General features: G+C 40.3%; 2 protein-coding genes across 2 annotated transcripts; both read right to left on the reverse strand.

Annotated features, from left to right (window-relative positions):
* Positions 1-200: 200 nt before the first annotated feature.
* On the reverse strand, positions 201-8,913 carry elmod1 (ELMO/CED-12 domain containing 1). The gene is made up of 12 exons (XM_063011406.1): positions 8,827-8,913; positions 8,355-8,422; positions 6,356-6,501; positions 6,026-6,054; positions 5,813-5,910; positions 4,807-4,936; positions 4,202-4,335; positions 2,782-2,850; positions 2,389-2,412; positions 2,047-2,097; positions 1,273-1,406; positions 201-1,156 (listed from the first exon to the last, which is right to left on the reverse strand). Exons 2-12 carry the CDS (start codon positions 8,369-8,371, stop codon positions 981-983), a joined length of 1,008 nt encoding a protein of 335 aa, XP_062867476.1. The 5' UTR covers positions 8,372-8,422; positions 8,827-8,913; the 3' UTR covers positions 201-980.
* A 2,648-nt stretch (positions 8,914-11,561) lies between these two features.
* slc35f2 (solute carrier family 35 member F2) lies at positions 11,562-21,796 on the reverse strand. The gene is made up of 9 exons (XM_063011828.1): positions 21,770-21,796; positions 18,931-19,075; positions 17,710-17,882; positions 16,223-16,350; positions 15,777-15,936; positions 14,704-14,860; positions 13,637-13,689; positions 12,454-12,608; positions 11,562-12,171 (listed from the first exon to the last, which is right to left on the reverse strand). Exons 2-9 carry the CDS (start codon positions 19,044-19,046, stop codon positions 11,911-11,913), a joined length of 1,203 nt encoding a protein of 400 aa, XP_062867898.1. The 5' UTR covers positions 19,047-19,075; positions 21,770-21,796; the 3' UTR covers positions 11,562-11,910.
* Between the last annotated feature and the right edge of the window lie 1,190 nt (positions 21,797-22,986).

Here is a 22,986-nt window from a genome sequence, read left to right on the forward strand (position 1 = left end):
ATTTACTTGATGATTGACAAAGTGATTACGTGTTAAAATCACAAATATTTAAGCTGTTTTTAGTCAGTATGGAGTCTGACGTGATTGTTTTTTTGTTTTTTTTTAAACGATCTGGATATTTTGCATTATGTCCCAGTATAAAGGATGAGTTCTAGTTATCATCTTACAGCAACACTAATGTTGACATAAACAGCTTTACCAACTGAATCTCTATGTTTATTTAGCGCTTGAAATAAACAGTCTGCAACTAATTCTGTATAAAATGTACATTCTAAATATGGAACTAGTCCCGCTCGTGGTGTTTATATCAATTGTACCGTTCTATATCACAATCACATTCACTACATTTAGGCTGTTTGTAATTAATAAAGCATGTGCGATAATGCTCAGTTATGGGTTAAATGAAATTGGCTGGCACTCACATGGAGCATAGCGAAGCTGTACGCCACATGGCTCTGTGTGGGACCCAACACTGGCAGGTGAAAAATAGCGGCATGTGTCTGAGGGGACGTGATGGTCTAGAACGGAGGTAGTGCAAACAGCAGCAGAAATGACTAGATTTGGCCCTTTTTGGCATCCCCAGACTGTGCCTCAGGCACGGCATGAGATCTGCGGCCAATCTGTAAGAGATGGGCAATACAGACTGAACCACTGCCAAAATTAGTTCTTCCAGTTCTTCCTTTCTACTGCAAGTGCACATTTGTGAGACGGTACTAAAAACGTTTGAATTGTTAAAGGTGTGTTGTTGTGAAGTAGTGCAGGGAAAACGTGGCGCACTCAGCCAGTCAGTGTGGTCTTCAATGCTTCTGAGCCAGGTATATGAGAAAAACCAAACACATTTGCTGGTCTATGTTCCTGTTTGTGTGTGTTTGTGTGTGAGTGCGTGTTAAGACAGAGAGACGTCACCCAGTTGGCAGTGATGACAAAAAGCTTATAGAGAAGCTCAGGAGTGGCAAATGGGTAAAGAGTAAAGTGAGGATCTACAGGGTGACCAGGTGTAGGTCGGAGGCAGTGAAATGAGGGCACAGAGCCATGTTGGGATTCTTCAGCTGCTTCAGGATGCGCTTGTGGAATTTGGTGCGTACACGGTTGAACTCCATGATGTCACCTGGGTCCTCTTCGATCCAGAACCGGTGAAATTCCTGCATCAGGTAACCTGCACCATGGAAGCATACAAGAATTCGTCAGAGCTCAGCTTAGGGTGGTAATATCACACATAAATTCAGCTGGCATGCACTACAAACGCAGAAGTGTCAATATGTTGGAACATACAGAAGGTCTGCTGGAAGTGTGCAAGGCTTGGCATCTCTGGTGCTACGTTGTACAGATGGGTCTTCAGAGCCCCGCTTACCAGCAAAGAGTGGGCCAGGTCTGTGATGTTGATGCCAACGATAGCAAACGAGTATCTGGTGCAAGATAAATTAAGTTAAGCACCTTTAAACACTTCAGCAGGCATATACAGATTGGTACTGGGAAATGAAGAAAGCAGACCAAAATGAATACACTATAAGAACAAAAGTATTGGGACACCCCTTCTAATTATTGAATTAATGTGTTTCAGCCACAACAGTAGCTAACAGGTGTAATTATTACAATTACAATTATATAAAGAAAATGATAAGATTCCAATTTTGTAGCAACAGTTTAGGGAAGGCACTTTTTTGTTCCAGCATGACTGCACCCCTGTGCACAAAGTAAACAAGAAACTTTCTTGACAAACATCAGTTTTTTATCATCATATTTTACTGATCAGCTATGCTGATACATTTCCAAGGTCGTGACAGGTAAAAATTTCTAGCGTGGCTCACACAGGTAATAACCTGGCTGTGTCCCAAATTGCCTGTGTGCCACATAGTGTGTAACTATACTGTCTGAAGTTTCTCCCAGCTTCTAGTTAGAGATAAAGTCTGACCCAGCAAGACAACACAGCAACCGCTCTAAAGATTTTGCAGCAAACTAGATCCGTCACACAGTGCTACATCTGGTTTGTGCTTTTGCTCAGACAGAAAGCGTAACAAGGTGTATCTGCTTAGCTACAGCGCTCACCCGATAGCTTTGTCCAGTTTCTTCTGCTCCCACTCGGCTTTGGTCATCTTACTGCAGGAAAAGCGGAACGTCAGAAAGAGCTCGAGCACGTCCAAAATACATCAGAACAGAACCAGAGAGCAATACAGAAAAAAGGATGATGCTACACGGACACACGGCACGAGAATCAGACAGGCAAAATGAGAAAGCATTCAGCGTTACTAACCAACGTTAGAATGACGCCTAACGCGCCGTGTTTACAGTGAGGTGGGATTAAGAGACAGAGAGAAGGAAAAGATACAGCAGTTAGATTCACACTGAATGAGAAATGGAGCTCTTACTGAGAGAAAAAAGATGGAGTACCTGACTTCCTCTGTAGAAATGTTCCTGCACATGACAAAGCGGTGATGAGAAAAACAGAAGAGTACAAAGAAAAAGACAGTGTTTGGTATTGCGTGATTTATGCGTGATGCGTGGTGACAGCATGCTACACAGATCAAATCTCATCCACGATTAAATGTGTTCATCTCCACACCATGAAACTGCAGAAAAAATGAAAACAAAACAATATGATGTGCATGGAAATTACTTTAACAAAAACTAGCGAGGGTCGAGAAGTGTACTGCAGAAATCTAATCAATTATATGCAGCAGGAGTTTAGGGAAGGCCCTTTCCTGTTCCAGGATGACTGTGCCCCTGTGCACAAAGCAAGCTCATGAAGCAGGATTTGGGCTGTGACACTGAGGAAGATCTTACCTGTGTTTGGGTTGCAGAGAGTCGTGAAGCATTTGGAGAGCGGAGGAGTTGTCGTGCTCCGCGAAATATCTGTCACGACACATAAAACACAAAATAATTAAACAGAAATGCAATGGTGGCAACAATGCTCAATACTTTTATTTCCACATAGACTTGATATACAGTATATAACCCATTCCAGGGCGCCCTGCCCTTAACAAAGAAAAGAGAACTCTTCCCGGGGCCCCCGCCGGCGTCTCCGGGTTTGTTTGCGTCACTGCACTGGATGCCTCGCGGCGCCTGTCTCCGCCACTCCGGGTTCAGGGATCTGAACCTGACTCCCTTTTGATCAACCGGGGGCAAAGGAAGGCCATCGCCCCACCCTTCCGAACGGCGGTCGCCCATCCCTTAGGACCGACTGACCCATGTTCAACTGCTGTTCACATGGAACCCTTCTCCACTTTGGCCTTCAAAGCTCTTGACTGAATATTTGCTATAAATACATAAATACATCTGTTAAATGTGTGTTTGTGTGTGTGTGTGTGTGTGTGCCTCGGAGTAAGTTACTTAGTAAGTAATTAGGTTTGTATATAAGTTACAAGGTATGTAAGTATATAATCGAGTTAGCATGTAAGTGAATAAGTGTATAAGTAAGCAAGTAAGTACATAAGTGAGTATGTATTTATATAAGTAAGAAAGCATGCATGTATGTGAATAAGCAAGTATATAAGTAAGTATATAAGTAAAAATGTATGTATATAAGTTAGTAAGTATGTGTATATAAGTTATCAAGAATGTTTGTGCATAAATATATATACAAGTTAGCAGGTAAGTGAGTAAGTATATTAGGTAATAAGTAGTAAGTAAGTTAGTAAGTTAGTAAGCACGTATGTATTTAAGTAAGCTGGCTAGTTAGTATGTAAGTATCTACGAGGGATGTTCAAAAAGTTTCCACACTTTAATATTTTGGTTATAAGCGGTGAGGGTGGGAGGAGTAATCGGTCGTATCTGAGAGACTGAGAGACGCTTATAGTCCAGATTTAGCTCCATCTGCTTTCCACCTTTTTAGACGCTCAAAAAGGCTTTAAGGGGAAGAAGATTTTCATGTGATGATGATGTGAAAGCAGCGCTGCATCAGTGGCTACAAGCTCAACCAAACTCATTTTTGTGCTGTCGGCATTAAAAAGTTGGTACAACGCTGAAAAAATGCAACGGAAGGTGACTGTGTAGAAAAGTGACGTAATTTGTTTATATAAATTCTTAATAAATAGAGTTTAAAATAGTGTGGAAACTTTTGGAAGAACCCTTGTATAAGAGTATGTAAGTTAATAAATAAGTATCGTGTACACTGCTAAAAAGAAAAGCATGTAAGTGTACTTTCCTTAGTAAATACAGTCTGTGTCAATGTAACCTTGTGGTTCAGTAAATATGGAGTACTCACAGAAGGTTGTGCAGCCCCATCAGTCCCATACCCCTAAAGTCAGTCTTGGGGTCGCTGCCTTGGAAGCCAATCTCACACCACTGCTTAGAAATACGTCCAGTGAGGGCTGATTCAGGGCGCAAAGCCTTCCAAAGCTAGTCAAAAAGAGAAGAGCCACACGCACATAACCTGACAAAGATCTACAGAATCTGTATTCATGATATACAATATATGGAGAAAAGTATTGGGACACCCGTTCTAATTATTGAATTCATGTGTATCGGCCACAACAATTGCTAACAGGTGTAATAAATCAATATTATATAGGAGATTTTATGCTTCCAATTTTGCAGCAACAGTTTAGGGAAGGCCCCTTCCTGTTCTTGCATGATTGTGCCTCTGTGCACAAGGCAAGCTCTATAAAGACATGAGGAAAACCTTGGCTTAAAGAGACTTCAGTGACCTGCACAGAATGGGCACAAATTCCAACAGACATGCTTTAATGTCTTGTGAGAAGCCTTCCAAGAAGAATAGCTGTTGTTATAGCTGAAAAGATCAATTACATGTGTTTTTTAAATGACACATGTGGTTTAAAGCTAATAAAAGAAGCCACTTAAAGTGGATACCTTCATCAGCATCTCCTCATGACGTGTATTCTCACAGTCGTACGGCTCTCTGCGCAGCTTCTCCACCTCCAGCAGCAGATTCCTGTAGCCGACGATCTGAAACAGGCTTGCCTGAAGAGAGATGGCCAGCCTGGGAAAAACGACAGACATCACACAAATGAGAAAAACCGACAAAGATGGAAGCATGAAAATACAGAATCAACTAAGTGAAAGCTGATGGACAGTGTACGATTTACAACTTGGGTGTTAAAAGAATAAAACCTGGAACTTTGAGCCGTGTGATGAGACCATTTTACCACAGACCTGACGTCAAAACATTACATGAACCTACAATGGACTGTAATGAACCACAGTCTTGGAACCAAGTGTCTAGTGGTCCGTTACGGGTTCAGCCGCACAGGCGTCCACACAGACATGATTGTCCAGGGTGTGTTACTGCATTGCGCCCAGTAATTCTGGGGAAGCGGGACCCACCACAACCCTGACCAGAATAAAGCAGCAATAAGACATAAACAAAATCTGTTTCAAAAGAGATTAATATACACTATATGGTCAAAAGTATTTGGACACCTGACTTTAAGGTTGTTGAACTATAGTGAGCTCTATGTAATCTTTTCAGCTATAACAGAGAAGGTTTCTCACAAGATTTTGAAGTATGTCTATGGGAACTTGTGCCCATTTAGTTAGAAGAGCATTTGTACGATTGGGCATTGATGCTGTTCAAGAATTTCCACTGACTTGCCTTAGATTCAAATCTTGCTGATGTAGGTTAGATAGGTTCAGCTGACCTCGTGAAACTACAGAAACACCAACAAGGCCAGAACTATAGAAGGCTACAAGAATATAGATGCTTAAGTGCCATCTAAGTGAAAGTCCTGCTGCATTAGTGCAAGGAGATTTGAACTGATTGTTTATCTAAGCAAATTATATCTAGCCGTCATATCTAATACGCTGGAGCTGGAAACGACAACTGTTGGTATTATAATGTACTGTTTCGTGTTCTTACTGTGGATTGGTATCCGGGTTGATTTTTTTTAGGGCGATGATGTCATCGATGGTCTTCTCTACAGCATCTGGATGGACAGTGACGGCATTCTGCAGGAGCTGTGGAGAAAACGTACGAGAAACCTAAACAGTACTGTACTTATGCATTATAATTCATTATAAGTGTGATTCTTCTATGATAGAGCTTGATGTACTGGCACTTCTCTTCACTCACCTCACTTTTAGAGCATTTCAGTGACGATTCTGCAAAAAAACAGAAAGAAGTTGGAATATTTTCTAACCAGCATTTAATTATGTGCACCTTTTGAGACGGCTTATTGATTTACCTATTTTAAGCAAGTATGTAAGTATATAAGTGAAAATGTATGTTAGTAAGTATGTAAGTATGCATATATGTTAGCAAGTATGTATATTAGGATGTTAGTAATTAAGTAAGTAAGTATCTATTTAAGTAAGCTGGCTAATAAAACAGAAAGAAGTTGAAACATTTGGAACATTGGAGCATTTAATTATGCGCACCTTTTGAGACGGCTTATTGAATTACCTATTTTAAGGGTACGGCGGGCACCAGGCTTGTTGTTGTAACAGATGCGCTGCAGCTCACATCGACCCGTAACCTTCCTGATAAAAAACTTCAGACCTTGCCACAGACACTTACAGTACAGAAACACCAGGAACTGGCTCAGCACCCTAACACAGTCAGAGAAAGAAAATCTGTTACCACAATTATCATTCAGTCTTGTGGTTTTCAAGCTTTTTTATAGTTCTGTACCACCTGAGACATTAAACCTCTGATTAACACACACACACACACACACACACACACACAGGTGCATGTATTGCCACTATACACTACAGTTCTGTACAAAAATGAGATTTTTACTTTGTACTTGAATCATTTATCTGAAACGTGGTGGTACTTTAGTTCTGAATGAATATTGTGGACAGTGGAAGCTTAATGGGTAGAGCTTTGGGCTATCCACTGGAAGGTTGTGGGTGTAAATCACTGCTCTGCCATGCAGCCACTGCTGGACCCTTGACTCTATCAACTCCAGGGGTGCCGTTCATTCTCTGACCCCAGCTTCCAAAAAACTGGGAAATAAAGGCATTTCATCTGACCTAGATTATTATTATTATCATTATTTATACCACACTGCTATTCCATTGATGAATGAAAATACTCACATTTTACAATGGCAAATACTGTAGAAAGTGTCATTATCAACACAGCCAGAGCAATAAAAATGATAAAAAAAAGGCACTTTTGTTCTCGTTGTCTCTTTTTGAGAGCTGTTTTGCAGTGTTAAACATGTTCTGGAGGTTATAACAGACTCATTTAGGATGCAGCATTAAGTAGGCCACTGCACGGATTAAGACTTGCAGTAAGCTAAAATTCGACACCACAAAATGGGCCACTGGTTAATAAGACAGTGTGGGATAAAAGAAGGAGCATGTCATACCAAGTTAATACATTTAGATAAAACGCCTTTATTTGTCATATATACATGTACGGGTTTACAGTCCACATTAGGGATGTAACGATGCACCACAAGACAGTTAAAAATCGATTCACATGTGTAACGATTCAAATCAGTTTACATGTATAATGAATCAATATTTACTTTAAACAGCAGAGGGCGCTGGCGCTATTCACCTCGCCTGGTTGACGTCACTACAGGATTGCCAGGTTCGGAATTTTCCAGCCAAATTTATTTATGTGAGGAGACTTTCTTCATTTGTATTATTAGTTTATTTATTTAATGTGGGATTTATTTCATTTTTTTTTACGTTTTTTTTTTTTTACACAAAAAGTGTATGTGCAGCATTGTTTTACATAATTTGTACCAACCACAGAAATAAAAGGACATTCATTATTTAGATAAATAAAAGATAAGCACAAATAAAAAAATTTTTAAAGAGAAATAATAAAAGGAAACTTGTCTGCAGTTTCATTTAGTTTAAAAAGTCGGGAAAAAAAATCGTATCGTGAACCCAGTATCGTGAATCGCATCGCATCGTGGGTAGAGTGTATCGTTACATCCCTAGTACACAGAAATTCTTTCTTCGCGTTTGGAAGCTGGGGTCAGAGCGCAGGGTCAGCCATCGTACGGCCCCCCTAAAGCAGAGAGGGTTAAGGGCCTTGCTCAAGGGTCCAACAGCTGGGATTCAAACTCTCAACCTTTCAGTTGACAGTCCAAAGCTCTACCCACTAGACTACCACTGTTTCAATATATGATTTAAACACGCAACCTTCTGATGTGGAGTCAGACGCACTACCGCTGCGCCAAGAGGTCCACTGTAAGGCCAAAAGTATGTAGACACCCCTTCTAATTAGTTATTGAGTATTTTTGTCTGTACTGGTTTCCTCCGGGTGCTCTGTTTTTCTTATACCTCCCAAGGGCATGCAGAAGATGTATTGTGGACCCACTTCTACCCTGACCAGGATGAAGCAGTTAGTGTAATGAATGAATGAGTGAATAAATACTGTGCTGATAATACATCAGGATAAAACATGAAGTGGAAACTCAGTGAACATGTTTTACCTCAGGAAATGCTTCATGGTGGTGGTTCAGTGTCCCAGATAATCGCACATCCAATGATGTCTGATCACCTGCGCATCACATCAGACCAGATCAGATCAAAACAAAACCGGTATGCACATCACTACCTTAAATCAGCTGCATCTGAGAGGATTTAATCAATTACATTCCATTTTTTCATTTATTTGCATGTCTCGATTGTGCTTAAATACAAAGCCTCATGGATCATGGACGGTATCCTTGGATTAACACATTCACCCATTCATCTGACATGCACTAGGTCCTATATTATGCTTATTTATACATAATCATACCGTATAATAACCTACAAACATTAAATTACACCATTGCAAAAGCCTATTGCACAGGATTATCAGCAATACAGTCTGGCACACATTAGCTGTGTCTATTGTCAATATAAAAAACACATTAAATCGTGAAGAATGGTAAATAAATGATAAATAATTATACATACGCTGTGAGAGGACGCAGTGTTTGGAAATTAATCCGCTTCTCCTCGTTACTGTGCGATGCGCGTCTATTCAGCGGCTGTGCAGCGCGCATGCGCAGAATGGCTCGCCCATGGCCTCATAGGTTCTGTACGCAGCCATGCATGTACACCTTTCACCATGAGAAGCTTCCCTCAAGGACAATTTTACTAGGTACACCTACTACACACAAGCAAATGTGTTAAATACACGTTTATTCTGATCAGTCAAACAAAAAAAAATACAAACTGTTAGTAAGCAGAGACAAGTATCAAAGCCTAGTCATTCAACCAGCCAGCAACACGAAGTGTAGCACATATACACACGAAGTAAAGCTTCTCTAATGTTCACTTCAGACCTGGATAGGTGACCCTTGACCACAAGGCTCGTTCAGTATATCAGAAACTGCTGATCTGAGATTTTCAAACACAACAGTCTATTCAGTTTACACACTATGGTGCAGGGGGGACAAAGCTTGAGGTGGACCACATGAGGGTAAACTGTTAGCCAATTCTGACTCTACCATCTGCATGATGAAACTAAAACTCAACCAGGCAACATTTCCCCATTTATCAGTTGTCCAGTTCAGTCAGCCTGTATCTGTTGTAGCCTTCCTGTACTTGGCTGGCAGGAGGGTAAACATAAATATAAAAAAACATGGTTTAATAAAAGGGAAACCAAATGTGCCAATCCACCAAAGAATGGTTAGTGAAGCAAACATTTGTTTAAGAATCACCAATTTCTTCCATTAAACCATGAGCACTGCAACTTTCATTGCTCATTCTATAAACTGATATAAAAAGACAAGAATTTAAGACTTTGACTTCTGATCTACACCCGATTAAAAAGCTGTAGGGTAAGGTAAAGAGTCCACAAGTTGACAAAGGAGCCAGGGGGATCTGGGATTTAACTGAGGATAATTTTTAAATGATTTTATATTCTTTCCCTCCTTTTCACTTATCACAGACCGCAGTTCGCTTACAGAGTGTCAGGCACTGCAATTTGTGATCCACTGCCCCTCATGTAGAGGTCTTGATCAGTCAGCAGAGGCCGTAATTGCAGAAAATGAGACACAGATTTTTATGATCCTTTACCCCCATATGACAATAACTCCAAGGCTGCCTGTACGTAAAACAACCAATGAGTGTAGATACGCTGAAATATCTAATACAGCAGAAATTGTGTGGCAGAGCAGCAGCAGGCATCATAAATCAGACACAACAAGAAACAGCATAAACATTTATTAACCAATGAAATCTGTAGAAAAATATAAAAAACAAGTGCTTATTTTCTCATTTATTACAGGTATAAAAGCACCATTGGAAAGTTGAATATGGCGACTTAATCAGGCAATAACATTATTAAATAAAAACAATAATCAATAATTACAATAATATTCAATAAAGCATTTTTTCAGGTTCATAAAAAATTTAGAACACTATTTGGCAAATTCTGTCCACAAGAGGACACAAACACAATGTAAACAAACTTCAATATTTATACCAATTTTCCCAGGCGTAACAAACATGTAAAACCTTCCGACTGCATTAAAACGTTCAAACAGTTTTTGTGTAAATACCTTTTAGGCATCTTATAATAATAAATATGATCAGTTTTACATATACCTAACACTGTTTAAATCATAAGCCAGGGCGACGTTTTAATAATGTAACAGTGATTATTTTACTAGTGCAAGTCTACTGAGTGGAAATATTAATCATTCACACTGTTTTCAGGTCTTCATGTACATAATATTGCTAATAATAATAATAATGTCATTCTTGTGAAATGCATAGTGTCAGATAAACTATAACTGTTTGTTTGTTTATTAGGATTTTAACGTCATGTTTTACTCTTTGGTTACATTCATGACAGGAACGATAGTTACTCATTACACAAGACTCATCAGGTCACAAGGTTATATGGAACACAGTCATGGACAATTTAGTGTCTCCAATTCACCTCACTTGCACGTCTTTGGACTGTGGGAGGAAACCGGAGCTCCCGGAGGAAACCCACGCAGACACGGAGAGAACATGCAAACTCCACACAGAAAGGACCCTGACCGTCCCACCTGGGGATCGAACCCAGGACCTTCTTGCTGTGAGGCGACAGTGCTGCCCACTTAGCCACCGTGTCGCCCAACTATAACTGTAACTGTGCAAATGCATGATTTTGTTTTAATTGGGCAGAATTATTAATATTATTTTAAGAATAATAACTAGCTATAATGCACAGTGAGAGGAATGCTCTGCAAAAACGTCTTAAAGACTCATGATTGCAGATCACCAGGTCTACATCTCCTAAAGGTTTCAGAAGAAGTAGATTGCTAGAACTTTGGAACCAGGTTCTTTGGTCAGATGGGACCTACGCGGGACTCCAGGGTGGGTTTGGTGTTAAAAAAAGGATTAGGTGGGATTTGTATTGGTTATGCAGATTTATATTAGCGATATTTTCAATTTCAATGAAAGTTAGAATGTATCTCTGGCCAGTATAAATTACATTATCTCTATTTAAATATATCTTCAACTGGACTTTTCTCTAGTAAAAACTAAACTAAATATATAGAACTAAACAGATAAATTAGTATAAAATTCAACATAATTGAAAGGTTACATGACCAGTTACAGCAAAATTGCAGACACGTAGGCCTGGCATTATGACCATTTGGAATGGCTTAATTAGTAATACTCATTTTATATTATTATTTATTATTGGAAGATATTCTGCTAATATGTTAGTATTAGTAAAATTAGTGTTGTGTATTGATAATGAAATTAAGGCTAAAACAGACCAATACATCAACATAAAACCCTGTGTCCACTAAAACACATATTTGTAACCAGCTACAGAGAAGTGCAACGTTTGAACTAACGTACAATTTAACCATTATCTACATCCTATCTTCAGCCAATAAACATAGTTCCTACATCCAATTTCAAGCCAAGGACAATCTAAACTCGCTTCTAACAAAATAAAAGTAAAAAAATAAATCATTCTTTGTAAAAAGGCATCGTCCTCTGAAACGAGGAACATCCAACACTGCAGACTCTACACTGTAGAGCTCTGGGTCATATGATGTATTTCTGTGTACAGAGCCGAGTGGCCGGTTCTGTGTGATTACATGCTGTCTGGTTACATTTCTCCTCGTCTTCACCTTGCTTCCAGTCAAGCATGGTACCTCCTTCAACCCGAAGCACCTCAGCTGTAGCCACGCTCTGATAAGTGCTCTCGGCGGCTTCACGCGGAGCCCTGGCGTAGGTGGGTACGACATTAAACGTGATGAAGCCCACGGTGATGATCACAAACGATACAATGTACAGGACAGAGAACTGGAAACACACACAGAGTAACCAGAGTTAGGCTAATAAGAACAAATAATGAGCAGATAAAAGTATTCCAACATTGCAGCTGTGGCATTGGCATTTAGATTATGGATAACTTGCAATCTGAGCATTAATTTTAATTTGTCTAAAATCTGTCGGAGGAAGATGATCACCACTGAGCAAGTTTACAAGATGGCCAGAACAGAAAATGAGCCACTAAATCACATTAAGTTCTGTTACTTTGGGCTGGTTTTGGGCAAAGTGGTTGATCCTGAGAAACAAACTCACCTTGTAGTGAAAAAGCACGATGCCACAGGACAGACTGAAGAGATCAGCGGTCAGCAGGGAGAGGTTAACTGCAGTGGCACTGGTCATCTTCACCACCACTGGCATAAAACTGTACAGACCGTACATGCACAGCACGTAGGCAACAAAGAACAGACCTGCAGAGAAGACACGAAGAGAAGAGGGCTATTATTAATGCTTTATTAATGTTCCTATTTTGCATTTTTTTTATTATAATTCATATCAACAGAATAACAATTTAAATCTTTCTAAATCTGATATGCATTTCAGAATTTCTTGTTTTTGTTGTGTTTATAACAGTGGAGCAACGTCTGCAAATGTATAGCTCACTGGACACAAGACGGGAATACCCGGGGCAGGGTGCCAGTCCATCGCAGGGCTTTGACCACCGCCGTCCTCTCAGACATGATATCTGTGCAGACGCCCAGCCGGCCGATTTAAACACTGAGATTTCTTTTCCTCTTTTCCCCCCAATTTTCTCCCCTAATTTAGTCATATCCAATTACCCTCCACCGATACAACCCTCCACTGCTGACTGAGGAGCTTCGCAACTGACGCGCCCCCTCCGACACACGCTCAGTACCGACTGCATCTTTTCACCTGCACGAGGCGAGTTCATATGCAGATCAGCCTTGTGCTCGGAGAGCACGGAGAGCCACACCCTGATCAGCATTATTCCCCAACCCTGCACAGGCGCCATTAATCAGCCAGCAAAGGTTGTAACTGCACCAGTAATGAGGAACCCAGGTCCTCATTGTGGGTTTGCTCTGGTTTCCTCCCACAAGCCAAAGATGTGCAGTCATACCAAATGGAGCTACTAAAAATTGCCCCGAGTGCATGTGTGCGTTTGTGTTTCTGCCCTGTGATGGACTGGCAACCTGACTGAAGTGTTTCCTGCCTTTCGTTCAATGAATCAGACCCACAGCAACCATGACCAGGATAAAGTATGGTAAAACAGACAGTGAATGAATGCTTTAAATATACATGTCAGCTATGTCAGTCTGGCCAATTTAGAGCAGTAGTATCTTAACCGGAAGGTCGCTGGTTCAAACCCCACCACTGCTAGGTTGTAATGAAAAACATTACAATAGTATTACATTTTAGAATAAAAAGCATTAAGGATGTGAACAGTCCTTAAGGTAACAGGAACAGTGAACTTGCTCACATATTTTCATGTCCCAGCTGATCAGTCTGACAGCTTCGGTTTCAAGTGCAGCCCTTAAAAAAACACATAAAGGTTTAATAAATATTATGCACAGCACTGCAAGTTACTCGTATCATCAGTTCATCTGGAAATTCATGCAAATTCAACAATTTACAAATTACTTATGGAAATCTTTAACAAATATGAGCTACTGAAGCAGGAGGAACTGTTTTGGGCATCCTGAGCAGCACACAGTTAACAATCTACTCCTATCTGTCAACCACAATGCATACAAATGAATTGGAGCGCTGAGGTGGTGCAGCAGTGAAGTCGCTAACCCACAACTGCTGAGATCTGGGGGATCCAGGGTTTGAATCTCAGCGGTGCCATCAGCTGGTTGGGCATCTGCATGGAAATACCTGGCTTATGTCCGAGGAGGGGATGGCCGAAACAGCCTAGCTATTGGAAGGTGCACTTGTCAGTGCCGGTCCCAAGCCCGGATAGAATTAGGAGGAATGCATCAATAGGGCATCCGGCTTAAAAACTGCGACAAGTCTGGCCACCGCTGTGGTGACCCCTAAATATTGGAATTTATGATAATTGACTTATTTTACAACTTACTTCTGTTAAAAAAAAGCTTTATGGTGGAAAGTATGTGGACACGCCTCCTAAATATTACGCTGAGATTTCAGTCCCAAGTATTGTCTTCAGGTATACAACATCAATTTAATAAAATACATTATATTCTTTCAACTGTCTGGCAACAGTCTGGGGAAGGCCCTTCCTGTTCGAGCATGATTGTGCCCATTGGTTAGACCAGTTTGGTTTCATTACCTTGAGTTCTCAGGTGTCTGGGTAATGGTTTGGGCAGTGGTAGCTCAGTGGTTAAAGTACTGGACTGGTAATTCGGTAATCCAGTGCTGGTTTACACCCCACATCGTCAAGTTGCCCCTGTTGGCCCCTGAGCAAGGCCCTTAACCCTCAACTGCTTGATAATTCTAGGTCGCTAAATATAACAAATGTAATTTAATGTGAATGTTTGTTGTCAGGAATGTAATTAAGAATTCTCTCCCAGTAAAGTTACTCACATCTGGGCGCCACTGATCAGGGTCCCGAACAGACCCATCATGCCCAAGAACTCCACCCTGCTCAGGTTCTTCACTGTGTACTCCTGACACACGTTAGATACAGCGTACAGAGAAGCACTGATCAGCACCAGCCCGTCACCCAACAAAACATGAGAGGCTGAGAGAAAATGGAAAGGAAGAGCAAGTAAATGTTAATGTGAAGACTGAAGTTCACAAACAGCAAAACTCAAACATCTGACACGTTAAACATCGATGTTAAATTTTCATTTAGTTAAATTAGATTCTTAGTGTATTTGAATTAAAGTGCATAGTGTTGTGCAAAAGTATTTGTTCCCCTTCTGATTTCCTCTTTTTGCATCATACAAAAGGTATTACAAGCAGTAAAAAAAACATGACAACTTTTTCTTTTTTTCTATTTTATTGATGCATTTTCTCCTATTTTCTCCCAATTTAGCGTGATCAATTTGTCTCCCGCTGCTGGTGGATCCCTGATTGCAGTTGAGGAGGGTTTATTGCTGCTCACGCCTCCTCCGACCCACGCAGCCCTTAGCAGAACCCTTTTTTACCCATGCATTCTGCACAGACGCCGCTATCTGCTAATCAGGTTCCTTACACAGCGTTTGAAAACCCCACCCACATAGTCTGATCATCTCGCCCTAGCAGACATGGTGGCCAATTAGTGTCTGCTGCAGGCACCGCCAATTATGCCCGCTAGATGGTGCCCAGCCGACCGCTGGCAACCCCGAGTTTTAAACTGAGGAGTTTAGAATCCCGGTGCTGGTGTGCTGCCTAGCATAATATCCTGCTCTGCCAAATGTGCATTTGCATTCTTATTTCCTATAAATATTATTTGTCTCCAGTCAATAAAAGCAGCGAGCTTGGCCTGCCTTGATCAGATCAGGGGGTTGCGCAAGCGACAGTGGATCCACCATCAGGAATTGGAAACGATTAAACGACACAATGCTGTAACTAAGAGAAGCCAAAATGTCCTCAATAAGTGCTAAAAAGAACAAACACACATACAAAAGAGTCTTTAGTGTATAATAGTACAACAGTGTATGCTGGGTACTGACTCGAGCCTTGGTCTCTTCCAGCTAGCAGGTCGGCTCCCACCATGGCCCCGACCCCCAGCAAACACACAACCACAGCTACGAAGTGCACAAGTCTGTAACGGGTCTTCAGAAAGAACCAGGACAGAACCATCAGCACCGGGATCACAAAGCAGTCCAACAGCTACAAGACAAAACAGGCGTGGCTCATGGTTAGATTTTTATACAGAAATAGTCCACCCATGTGGTTCAGTTAGCAATATAATAGAGACTCGTTGCATTGAAGCTATGCCCAACCTGTATACAATTGTATACAAACTGCAGTCACACTAAAATTGTTCAAATCAAGTCATTGTAGAAGTGTGTGTAAATTTCACACTTCGAGTTTATTACTGGTCTTGCCTTGTAGGAAGACCAAAACCTCACCTAAACTGTGTGTGTGTGAAATGATGTGAGGTGTGAGTAAATACCTGAATGCTGGTGAGTGTGGTAAACTGGTAAGCCTTCACCACGGTGTAGTTCGCTTCGACATCCGTCAGCGCCATCAGCAAGTACATCCACCACTTTGATTTCAGGATCTGTAAAATACTTCCATCACCTGTGTTAAAGCAAACGCCTTTGATCAGGCTATCAGTGATGTTTATAATTAAAAAATAGATCATATATCTCAATACAGAGGAATCTCCATTTAATGGACCTTCATTTAACGGATTTTAGATTTAATGTTAGGCTTTATTTTGTCTGGAGGCTCGCTTTGTTCTCGCCTTTTGTTCTCTGTGCTTTTGCAAGTTGTAGAGCTTAGTTATGCACCAGCAGTGCCTCAGACTCAGAAAAATAGAAACTCAGAGTCCCCACTATACGATCATGGCAAAAGAACATCTCCACCACCACACAGGGTAAATGAAATTTCTATCCAGTAGTGCAGTACACCAATTTTAATATTTATTTACAGGTTTAACTTGACATATTTACGTTTCTATTTACGTTGTTCATTTTACTGTTAATCATATGTGCATGTTTAGTCTGTTGTGGACCTTAGGGCTGCGTTTTTGTATATTTTCGCACCCCCTGGAAGAAAAACCTCCCACTGCACCCCCCTTTAGTCTGTTTAATCGAGGTTCCACTGCATTTCAATATTTAATCTCGATATTTAATAGTATATTTATCTGTACCTGCTAAATTCCATTTTTTTAATTTATGCATAAAGCACTGACGTACATTTATAAGACATTTTTGTTTAACATAATGTCTGTGTGAAATGCAGTACACACATTGCTTTGCTATTCTGCATAACAACATTTAGAATATGCACCAAAATGAAAAGCAAAACCTTTAATACACTGTTTTCAGGTCACTTCAACTCTTTACTGTAAACAAATACATGAGGATTAATATATAAAAGACAAAATGCTGAATTCGAGTCAGAATTGTATGTATTCGATTGTAAAATTTTATCAAAGCACAGCTTTATAGCTTTTCTATGCAATCATTAAATGCGGTGTAGAACGGACTGTGCTTAAATCGGATTGACACGTGCCAAAATGAAAATTAAAAGATCCACTGCATCAATTTACCGTCGCTCGACCTCTAAACAGAAAAGACAATACACCTAGGTTTGCATTTAAAAACTAAAAGTCTGAGTTAGTGTCAGATTTCAATACAAATCAGATTGAAATGCATCTGTGTGCTGCTTTGAATGTGTCAAAAGAAAACACAGAACATTCGTCAGTCCAAGCCTTGCTGTATACGTGCCACAATGAAAAGTAATCACTGTCCAATCGAAAATCCTCTACTGAAGTTGGTGGCGAACACTTTTGACCATATAGTGTATGTACAGTTATTATTAAATATGCTACAGCCACTGCAGTCCTAGAATGTCAGTAATAACCTGGTACAAGATTTACGACACTTGTTTTGAACGTTTTGAGACTGTGTTTATTAGATGTGCACGTCCCACCTCTTCTAAAAGCCAGAGGTACCGTGTAGGTCAGGAGCAGCAGGGTGTAGTTGAAAAAACTCTGGAGCATCGGAGTCTCCACATGAGCTTCTGCCAGATACTGGCTCGTCACAGCCGTCCCACAGATCAGCACGGACAAGAACTGACCCAATCCGACCGTCTTCACTAAACGCCTGTGGGGGAAAAAACACAGATGATAAAACTACACAGACGACATTTTATAACTCATTATGATTGTAAATTCACAGTCAGCTTGTTAGACCTCTCGTTTCAAAGCCAGCAGCATTGATATGGAGTTGCTCTCCTTTCTTCTTGCAGCTATAACTCCGCTTTCTACAATATTTTGGACTGTGCCAGAAAAGTTTGTGCACTTTCTAACAAAAGAGCACTTAGTTTTTTTGTATTTTGCATTTTACCCCATTTTTCTCCCAATTTAGTGGTCAATCTGTTGCTGGGGACCCCAAGTGGCACCTGAGCGCAATGGCAATTAATTCCAAAGATGTTTAATGAAGTTTAGGACAAACTCTGTGCAGACGATTCAAGTTCTTTTATACCTAAATAATTAAAAATAATGTCCACAGGGCCACAGTCATGCTGGAACAGGAGGAGCCTTCGCCAAACTGCTGCTTATCACTCATTTTAACCTGGCGAATCCTGGCCAGCACATGCAGTGTTTTTGGTAATTACTAAACACAATACAATTAAAACATTTTTTTAAAATTGGAACAAAGATTTTAGGTTAGTGAGGTACCGTAAAATTCTACTAACATGTTTTAAACTGAAGAGACTCAGTGGTTAAGGATGGTACTGTGACTAGTGATCCTTTTAACCACCGCCAAGTTGCCTATGTTGCCACAATCCTATCCTTATATCCGGGGGTTAGAACCAGCACTGAGAACGTACTGACAGTCGATGGATGGACTGTTCAGCCACTCCCGTCCTCAGCCAATCATGTCTGTGTAGACACCTGACTGGCTGATAGCACTGCTAAAATTCTCAGCAGTGGTGAGCACCCCTTCCAAGTCTTAAAAACATAGAGGATTTTTCCCCTTACTAGTAAAACAAAGTTGTCTGATGACAACCACTACTGTACTACTACTAAATAGTTTAGCAAAACATACCTTGTGCCAGTGGATCAAGCTTGCTCTTCAGAACATTTTAAATCGTAACCCGCCTGTAAGGCTTTGATAAATTACACAGCAGTAAACATGAGTATCTTACCACGTCAAAACATCTTTCAGCTTGAAGTTCTGGGCTCCACAAATAAACGCTCTGCAGTTCCTAACACCTCTACGATTCGCACCATCAGGGGTGTCGTCTCCCTCCTCACGCTCCATTCCTTCCCGACCCGGCGCCAAGCTGCCAGCTAAAACAAGATGAACGTTCAAGCACAGGGTTTATGTTATAATAAATCTGCATGGAACAACCACCCGGGCTAGTCACAGTAATCTCTTCAGGAATTTAGATCTCATTAAGGACCAAAGCTTTACTTTTCTGTTCATCACTGTTTACTATGTAGAGCTGAACAAAAACATGCTGGTTCATTTAGAAATGCATTTTAATCTTTACCAAATTTGCCGTGAGCATTTCATGTTGAACAAAGTGCAACAAAACCCGGAGGAGAGGATTCAGAAGCAAAGCAGACTGATAAACGAACAGAGCTGTTTCGTATTCAAGCTGCCATGCATGAATTTAAAACGTTGCTAAGCAATCTAGGGACAGTGGTAAAATTCCACTACCCCACTAACCCTGTCCCCAGTGATGCTGTCGGCTGGTCGGGGGTCTACATACAGACATTGTTTATGTCTGGTGGATAGAGGTGGGACGGCCTGTCCAGGATGTGTTGCAGCGTGTGCCCTTTGATACCAGGAAAACTGGAGCAGATGCAACCCTGAACAGGATGGAGCAGAGGTAGAGCGTGAGTCTCCACAAGTCAAGTCAAATTTATTTATATAGCGCTTTTTACAATAGACATTGTCTCAAAGCAACTTTACAGAATCCAGGACCAACAGACAAAAAACCACTGTTGAGCAAGCCAAGGGCGACAGGAGCAAGGTAAAACTTTCTTAAAATACAGGAGGAAACCTTGAGAGGAACCAGACTCAGCATCCTTCTTGGGTGGCCTGAGGGATACTTTAAATAAATAGGATTTACACAATTCATACAAACACAAAATTAAATTGAACTGAAAGTTATAACCAGCAAAAAATAATTGGAGTTCTTCATTGTTCAGTCCAGTCTGTGATAAAGCCCACTGTAAGTTCTGGACATTTTTGGTGCAAACACGCCAGGTGTCCGTCACATCTAGTAGAAGCAGCATTGTTGGCACAGCAGACACGTATCCACAGTGGCTCATTCTGTCCATATACTCAAATTTGGGACATTTCTTACAACAGATGATCTTCCTGACTAAACCCTCCTCATTTTATTCAGGCTTGGGACCAGAACTGTATATGCCTAAATGATCAATATGTGACCATACAATATGTGTTTGGTTAAACAATACCATTTATATGTATAATAATAATAAGTTCAACTTATATAGCGCCTTTCACCAAGCTTAAGGTCGTTGTACAGTAATAGAGAGTGGAAACAAAACAAAAAAACAAACAGAAGTGTGTGAGGATAGGTTAGAAATATAAGTTCAAGAAGTAAAATGAAAATGTTGTGAGAAGAGATGGGTCTTTAGAGACAACCTAAAAACAGAAAGAGAAGAAATAGAGCGAAGAGTCGAGGGCTGAAGGATCTGCCGCCCATAGTGGACATCCTAAATCGAGGAACAGAAAGCTGATTTGTGTCTGACGACCTTAGTCTGCGTGATGGTGTGCGACGTGTGAGAAGTTTAGTAAGATAGGCGGGGGCGAGACCATGAAGTGCTTTAAAAGTGAGGACCAGAATTTTCTATTTAATACGCATGGAAATTGGCAGCCAATGTAGTTTTTCCAGAACAGGGGTGATGTGGTCAAACTTTCGGGTAAATGTAAAAAAACACGACAGCCCAGCCTATATAAAATAAGTACCGTCAATAAGTTGAAATGGTTAAAATGAAGCATATAGCTAAATTAACAGCTGTACTGATCATATTGTCAACTTTTTAAAGTTTCATTAATAGCAGAAACAGCAGTTCTATAAAAAGAATAATAATACATTGCTTTATCCTAGTCTGGGTGCAGTGTGTCCAGTTCCACACTGACCCATTGGGGAATTTATTTATTTTAATAGTTAATAATAGGTAGTGACCTATAAGATAGACAGGTAATTACTCGCTACTCAAGATTCATCAGTTAACAAGGTTATATCAAACACAGTCATGGACAATTTTGTATCTCTAGTTCACCTCACTTGCACGTCTTTGGACTGTGGGAGGAAACCGGAGCTCCCAGAGGAAACCCAGGACCTTCCTGCTACCCACTGGGCCACCATGCCGTCCCCAATCCATCGTTTGATTTACAAATGAAGCACAAACTGAGCAAAAATGCTGGAAAAAGTACAAGTTTGCTACCAAATGAATCTGTCTGGCATTTCAACAAACATTTATATAAAAGCTAAATACCTGAACTCACATTTCAGTTCAGGTGGACCAGCATTGTGAGAGCAGCCATGATCTAAAACATGAAGATAATCCTAGAGTTGCTTAGAAATCTGTGATAATCTTTATGAAACCTGAGATGAAGGATTTTTCTTTAATTTTATAATAAATGAATTATTAATAAGCGAATACTCCTCATTCAGTCACAGGAAAATCATTTCAAGACTGTCAAGACATACAGTCCCTGAGAAATGCATGTAAACTTATGACAACATAAATATAAGCAATATCCACAACTATAAAGTAAAGCAAAGTTAAATAATAATTAATTATATTTATCAAATAGATATAAACACTGATAGCAAGTTGGCTAAATAATTAGCAAGTATGGTAATAAATACGTTTTATGGCCACACGCTTAGTGTGTAATATAACTGAATATAGTACAATATAATCTAATTTATTTTATAAAATAAAATATGTATATTGTGCGTTAAACTTGGCTTTAAACGATAAATGATCGTTACTCACCACTAGTCAGAGCATCTCGCCGGTAGCATCAAGCCACACGCGGTGAAATTCATTGACACGTGGTTGTGTTCTAAATCCACCCCTAACACCTACCACTGTGCACTAGTTAGCGTTAAACTAAAGGTTTCTTGGTTATACGTAGTGCACTAGATATTTAAAGTGTTGTAATTTAGAACGCTCCACCAAAGCGAGCGGTTTTGTTTACTAACCCCTCCTTTCACAAACGCCCCGCCCCATATATGGTATCTGCACGTCCCAAACCGCGATCTAGTTACTATGAAGTGCACTACTAAGGGAACCTACACATTTGAATTTTTAGAGGATGAAGAATAGAATGGCTTTATTTATCATATATACATAAACAGTACAACGAAATTCTATCTTCGCATGCCCCAGCTTGTTTGGAAGTTGGGGACAGAGTGCATCGTACAGCGCCTCTGGAGCAGAGAGTTAAGGGCCTTGCGCAAGGGCCCAACAGTGGCTGCATGGCAGAGCTGGAATTCTAACTCTCAACCTTTCAGTTGATAGCACAATGCTCTACCCACTAGGCTACCCCTGTCCTAAGCATACAATCACACGGATGACAATGAATTAACATCAAAAACTAACTGACACACACATTCATTTATTTATTCAATGTCAGTTGTACCACAGCTTTATCTTGGTCAGGGTCGCGGAGGGTCAGATTTTTTTTTTTTTGCAAAATACAACACATTTTTTTTAAAACATAGTTTCATTTATTCAAGTAACAAAGTTTTCCAACACCCATACCACTAAAAAGTTACACCACCTCTAGCAGCAATGACTGCAAATAATCACTTTCTTTGCCAAAGTGTTTTAACTCAGACGGCTGTTTGTTTACAATATAATTGTAAACAATGAAGTTGTTTATAATGAAGAACAAACTTTAGTCAACACTTAAGGTGCTGATTCTGGAACAGCGACTTCTTGCTTGCATAGCAGTTTATACGACCTTAATGACGTAGACAGTAACACTCTAGTTAAAGCAGCTTCATATTCATGTGGTTTAGTGGTGTTCGGATTATAAATGACCATCTTGACCATCTTGACCAATTTTCTTTTAGCACATGATGGCATTTTTAGTTCTTGTCCCAGGCTTGGCACCACTTGGCACCAAAAGACCACTGTTCCATTCCACTGATATATGTTCAGGATCTTGGGAAATTAGATTTGTGACTGGTGAAAATCTATAATTC

This window comes from Trichomycterus rosablanca, chromosome 16, assembly GCF_030014385.1.
Source record: "Trichomycterus rosablanca isolate fTriRos1 chromosome 16, fTriRos1.hap1, whole genome shotgun sequence".
In the NCBI taxonomy this organism is placed as follows: domain Eukaryota; kingdom Metazoa; phylum Chordata; class Actinopteri; order Siluriformes; family Trichomycteridae; genus Trichomycterus; species Trichomycterus rosablanca.